The sequence below is a fragment of the Monopterus albus genome, unplaced genomic scaffold (assembly GCF_001952655.1).
Source record: "Monopterus albus unplaced genomic scaffold, M_albus_1.0 scaffold324.1, whole genome shotgun sequence".
Lineage (NCBI taxonomy): Eukaryota > Metazoa > Chordata > Actinopteri > Synbranchiformes > Synbranchidae > Monopterus > Monopterus albus.
In genome coordinates, this window is record NW_018128204.1 from 33,697 (window position 1) to 40,445 (window position 6,749).

The window sequence follows — 6,749 nt, forward strand, 5'->3', positions numbered from 1 at the left end:
TGCAATATATAATTTCCTTTAATAGGTTTTTTAATAGAAAATATGTATACTTCTATATAGCCCACTGGTAATGTCCATAACCAATATAAAACCAAAAATATATGTTGGTACTGTCACATATGATAATGAGCTCATCCACATCCATCACAATCTTATTTAAAAATATATATTAGTCAAAGTCTTGGCCATGCTTGGAGCATGATTTTAACCTTAATCATCTTTATATACAGTACAGATGCCCAAATTCACACACATTTATAAATATGTACATTTTTACACACAGTACATTTACCTTCCCTGTTGCAGTGTAATCTGACTCGTCAACCACCTGTATTGTGTCACTTCATTCAGACATCCATCATTTAATGCATCCACCCATCCTTCATCCATCCCTCTGAGCTTATTTTGATGATCTGATCTTTCTGGCCTTCCTCCCCTCTACTGCCCTGCTGATCCGGTGGTATCATCACTATCAGGTCCTTGAGGAGAGTCTGGCATGGACCCTCCCGCTGACTGTCCATCTCTTCCCCCCCCTGTTCTCCTTGCAGCCTTCCCCTTCAACAGGGGGCTGTTGGGGTGAAGGGAGTGGAGGTGAATCAGCAGTTCGTCCTGCGTTCCTGCCGTGTGGCCACATTCCTCGCACACATACAGCTTATTGCGCCGCTCCTTGTAGGCATACTTCAGGGTGATGCTGTGGATCTTCTTCATGTGGGACTCTAGGGAGCAGCGCTGGGTGAAGGCCTTCTCGCAGAGGGTGCACTTGTAGGGACGGACACCTATTTAAAATATATATAAAAGTAATGAGATTTCTTCTATTTGTTACCTCTGTGTTTACAGGATTGTGTCGCGTGTAGCTACCTGTGTGTGTGCGTACGTGTCTCTTGAGGTCAAAGGTGTCATTAAAGCCTTTGCCGCAGAAATCGCACAGGTGTCTCTTTGTCTCGTTGTGACACTTGACATGTCTGTTTAACATTCGCTGGAACTGGAATGTCTTCTGGCAAACCTACATGCAACAAAACACAATCAGGGCCATTTCACTTTACTTTGGGATTCAGCCATCTGAGGGGCTTATTGCACAGTTACAACATTAAAGATACCATGTGGAGTTTTCTTGTAAACAATCAAAATTATATCTGCATTCAGTGTTTTTCAACAAATGATTTTGTGATGCCTGACAAATACAATGAGTGTATTTTATTTCCCCTATATCATTTACTTTATTGGCAATGTCAATCAGTATTTCATAAACACTTCTAAACAGCAGAGAATGAAGAGCATTCAGAGTAAACTTAAAATTAAAGCATCCTGGATTTCAGCTGTAGCTTGAACAAAACTGGAGCTCTAGTCTTGATGGCATACCTGACACACATAGGTCACTGTAGTCCCCATCGACAAACTTTGACTTTGACCTGCTGATCTGGTCACCGTGGAGACCGCCTCCAGGGTGATGGGGGTTGACGTCGAGGCAACAGGCATCAGAGTAGCGTTTGAGTTCATAGGTGGTGGGGTAGGAATATGAGGAAGAGAGAGAGAAGGAGGAGAGGGGTTGCAGGGTAACTCGCCTGTAGTTACCTGTGGTGGAAAGAGAGGACAACACATTTATTACTAGCATTGGTAAAATATTTTAAATTCATTTCTTTGTAATTATAAAACCAAGATTTTCCTAAATACGAGCATTTTAGATGCAACAGTGCTGAGCTTTAATCCAAAATGAAATCATTAATAGCTATTAGCACACATCTAATTATTACCTGAGCCAGTTAAGCGGCTCTTTAGGAGATGCATTTAAAATTTTGACTGAGAGATGTCCATTTTATATCCACAAATTCCTCCCTGCTTATAGTCAGAACTAGCATGGGAAAGTTTGAAAATTTAAGAAACGTTAACACTTTGAGAGTGACCACTGTCCTCTAATGATACAAGAAGAAACAGCTCAAACTTCTCTACAAAAACAAAGAGCTGCAGGCAAAGCAGCCATGGTTTGAATGTAATGTATTAAAAATATATATATAATAAACATAGTATGGAAATACCCCCACCAATATTTTTCACACTGAGTTCCTACTTGTTCCCTCACCTTGATTTTGGATCGCACATATGTGGAGCCACCCTGCGACCTCCTCCTGACCTCTGACCTCTCCTCAGATGAATCTACCGGGCTCTGTGGTCGGCCCAAGACCGTGCTGGACGGCAGCTCAGCGTGCATTCGCGTGTCAGATACTGGATGTTTGCTGAGGCAGAGCGGTGTCATCTCAGCAGGGCTGGCTTCAGCCTCCATCTTCAGGACAGATGGAGGAAAGATGGAGACTATAAAGGAGAGAGGTGAAAAGTCATATTTTGATGCAAATCTCTTTCTAAAATACAACCTTATTGTAAAGAACACTATCTTGATTTTACTTGGTCCGTTTATTTTACTGGATTTAGTTTTACTATTACTTTTACACGCATGTTTTACATGGAGTTTACTGTATATTTTACCATTTGCTTCTCATTATTATTAAAGGGGAAATAAGATGAAATGTTTAGTCCATTAACTGATTGGTAGAGCAACAGAATATTAATTGGCAGCTGCTCTGATAATCAAATGATTATGGTTAATAATAATAATTGTCATCTAAATCACTAAATTGGCTTCTGTATGAATTTTATAGCACCTCACATCCTGTGCAGCGATAAATCAATAAAAGGAAAATAGAAACGAGTGAAAATCAATCAAGTTTTTAAACTTGCCATTTATATTTTTAGGTCTTTGTTGTTACAGTTGCCAGTGTGCAACATAGGATTCATAACTAAAACAACAGGTTTACAAAGACAAGAAATCTCTTTAAAACTGGAAAACAAAGGGAACCGAGGGTGAGAAGGCAGAGCAGAGAGAGAGAACGATGCCATGACAGATATTTGCTGTACTCTAGTTTCACAATAGGCAGTCGGCCTGCGCCCCTTCATATTTGCACAGTCTCTCAATTAGCAAACACACAGAGTTCAATATGTGCATGTATTTGTGTGTGTGTGGGTGTGGGTGTGCACATTTAGCCTTTTGTTTTGTGTAACTTATTTTTGCATGTAGACATGTGCCCACACACACACACACACACACACACACACACACACACACACACACATTTCCATTACAGTTAGACTTGTCGGACCAGACAGTCTTGCAGCACCAGCTCTGTACCTTCCTCAAACAATCCACCTCCACAGAGGTGGATGCCTGTCTGTGTGTGGATGTGGGTGTGTGTATGCGTAAGAAATTGTGTTCTTGTGGTGTGTATGGGCACACTATAACAAAACACCCCTGAAAAAGGGAGACAGAGAGAAATGACGGATCTATAGTCATAGAGTCAACTGACCCTCCAACATACAGTATGTACAACTATTGAGTATGTACAAGATGTGTGTGGTGTGTGTGTGTGTGTGTTCAGGTGTGGTTCAGCCAAGTGAAGACAATGAATCAGTTGATGCTGCAGGGCCTCGAGCAGATAAAACTCAAATGTGAATGCAAATGAAGTTCCTCGATGAGCTAAAAAGATGAAAACACATAACAACCAGCAGAGGTAACGGTATACTGACGCACCCTGACAGCTCTGTGTGCACTGCGCCAGTAGCTGGTCCCCTTTTATATCCCCTGAAGAGATGTGACTCGTAGAACCTCCACAGATTTTGATAATGACTTTACAGTGACTTGGGCTGGGTATAATTTAAATCAGGAACTAAATGACATTTTGAACCATTTTTTTAAACTTGTGCTACAGTCCTGGTTTTAGTCAGCACCAAAAAAGTGCCAAGGTTCAATACCCAGACATTACATTATCCTTACTGTTAAAATAACATTCTAACTAAAGAAAGATGCTGCTCCCACCAGTGTTGTAGTCGACTTACTAAACCTGGAGTCTGAGTTGAGTCCCGTGTCCCCAGTGTTCAGGTCTGCGTCAAGTTCGGGTCACCAACAAGTTGTCTGAGTCAAGTTCGAGTCAAGTCCCCGTTACTCAAGTCTGAGTCCTAAACATGAGTACTACAACACTGGCTACTACATCTGCAAATGCTACTTTTAGTATTTCAGCTGTGTTTTTAATTGCGCTCATGCTGATGATGCAAATGGAATTTCTTCCAAAAAACTATATTTTCTACTCCTACAAAACACAAATAATGTCTCCTGAATGTTTCCATTATGCTGTAGAAACATGAGACCTTAATTTAATAGGTTTAACTGAGAGTTTTCTTTATTAACATATGAACTGTTAGGTGCGCAGTATCTGAAAACAGTGAGAAATATCCGAGGTGCTATTTTAAATCCTTCTTTCAAGGCAACATTTCAAAACCCAAAGATTTTAAAATTACGATATAAAAACAGTAATTTGAGAAAAAAAAACATTTCTATCTAACGATTATCTAACACTAACCAAAACAGACCTGAAAGCAAAAAACATTCAAGTCTTAAATTCTGACCTTGTAAAATCCCAGAACAATAAAAAATAAATAAGACAGTGATTTGCAGGCACTGAGCACTTAACTTATTAGACCTGTGTGTTGTAAGGCATCGGTTAGAGTTATGTAAAAACTCTTACTTTGAAAGTAAAATGATCAAATGCTATGCCAGTTCATTGATCAGCACTCAGATACCTGTTGTTCATTCAGAAATCAATCGCTGTTTCCAGGAGCATCTGGATTCGATGTTGAACCATTAACCCTACAATTAAAAACTGTTCCACTGAACTTAGTTTCATGAGGAACTACCAGTTTTACCTATAGCCTTGTGTACCGTTAAAATATATCACACAAAGGATGTCTATGAAGGAGAGAGGGATCCTTCAGACAACCTATGGTGATCAGATGTTTTCAGCTCACAGACCAGTTGACAGCATTTCTCCAGTGCTTTTAAATCTTTCATAATTATTGCTCCATGATGATGGTTTCCATGGTGACTGCTGCTGGCTGGACATTTAATCTCATGTTGTATTGTTTGCCCACCCCTCCTTCCTCCAACACCAATGAATGAGGTGTGTGTGTGTGTGTTTGGGTATATGTGTGCATTAGGGAGGTGGAGTGAGGGGGTTCCAAAGTACCCCAGTATTTCTCCTTCAGTCAAGACAGAGAGTGAGAATAAGTCAGTTGTGTTGTTTGAACTCAGTATTTTCTTTCAGACTGTTTAATGCCGCTAAGCTGGGAGAAAGAGTCAACAATCTTTAGATAACTTTATCAAGCACAGGGTGTGTGTGTATGTGTGTGTGTTTGCTAAGGGCGTACGTGTGTGCCAGTAGGGTCCGTTACATTTCCTTCCATCCAATAAACATTAACCCTGCAGCAGCCTCAGAACAGATGGAAACCTGTGTAACTCAGTGTAATAACGACTAAACATTATGGGAAATGCACCTATTTCCTTCTTTGCTAAGAACAACGTGAACAGATTGATGTTAATGTTTGTGTGTTAAATATGAAGCTGCAGACATTTAGCTTAGCTTAGAACAAAAAGTTAGAAACAAGTGGAACCAGCTGGTGCAGTTCTGTCAGGAGGAACCTATCCAGCACCTCTAAAGCAAATAACTGAATACATTATGTTTAATTTGTAAATGAAAGTGCAACCAATAATTAAATAGTTTATTTTATATTAAACAAAAAAGCTACAGCATGATGCAGCCTATTAGGGAGTGTGCTTTGGAGAGGCTGGTGGACTTTGGTATTGAGCGAGGCGAGCTGTTTTCATCATTTCCAGTCCTTATGTTAAACTACATTAGCCAGCTGCTGGCTCCAGCATCAAGCCCCCGAACATGTTATTCATTTACAAATCCTGTCCATTTAATTCTATTTGAATTCCTTTTAGCCAAAGCCCAAAAGAGTGAAGCTAACTGATTTGAAAAACAGACATGTTTGCCAGAAGATATGTATTTAAGAGCCAGTTTTTAATACTTTGACATTTTATATATTGCAAAGGGGTATATTATAATCACTATACAGACGTCAAAGTGACAACTTTCCTCTATATACAACTCTCATTAAGAAAGTAAAGCATATTTTCTAAAACATATAAAGTTAATAACTAAAGCTTCATTTATGTTACAAAGAAAATCACTGCTGTTGGATCTTTGAACCCTGAAACATCACATAGATATTGGTGCTTATTTCACTTTTTCTATTTTGTATTTTAATTAAATTCATCCTTTAGTAGCCTCACTTTTGAAAACCTATGTGTGCCTGGAATTAAGAAGGCTACACCAGACTATAGACTAAACAGGGGCTAATTTGAGACTGATGACCCATCAGAAACAGGCTCTGGCACGTGTTTGTGGATTAGCAGATTTAAAAAAATAAAAAAAAGCCCTACACCTACACAGAAAACTGTCCAAGCTGTTTGCATCTTGCGACATACACGTAATCAACACGTCTGTTTCTGTGGGCAATTATCATAGCTCTTTGTTTGTGTGTGTGTGTGTGTGTGTGTGTGCGCGTGTGTGTGTTCTTCTGTCGCACACACAAAATACACGCCAGGCAGGTACATCAAGTAGCGGCACATACCAGAAACTTTAGCTGAGACCGTTGCTGGGTTTGGTAAGGAGTGTTAACTATGCGTAATTACGCACGGCCACTTGTCTGTTTGTTATAGGTTAAATATATGTTCTTGTGGGAAATGTCAGTTTTCTGTGCATATAAAAGCTTTCAAAGCTTCACGGGTGCTGTGGATCAAGCCTGTGTGCTTCTGTTAAATACGCTTTTAACGGGACTGTGAATTGTCTCATTGTTTTTTTACACAT

General features: G+C 39.7%; 1 protein-coding gene across 1 annotated transcript in view; it reads right to left on the minus strand.

Moving 5' to 3' along the window:
* Positions 1–4: 4 nt before the first annotated feature.
* ovol1a (ovo-like zinc finger 1a) overlaps positions 5–6,749 on the minus strand; it is an 8,458-nt gene continuing 1,713 nt past the window's right edge. The window contains exons 2-5 of the mRNA XM_020624283.1: positions 2,078–2,307; positions 1,360–1,572; positions 859–1,003; positions 5–776 (exon numbers count right to left, since the gene is read on the minus strand). Of these exons, the coding sequence (XP_020479939.1) occupies positions 439–776; positions 859–1,003; positions 1,360–1,572; positions 2,078–2,307 (926 nt within the window). The 3' untranslated portion in view covers positions 5–438. The remainder of the gene's footprint in view (positions 777–858; positions 1,004–1,359; positions 1,573–2,077; positions 2,308–6,749) is intronic.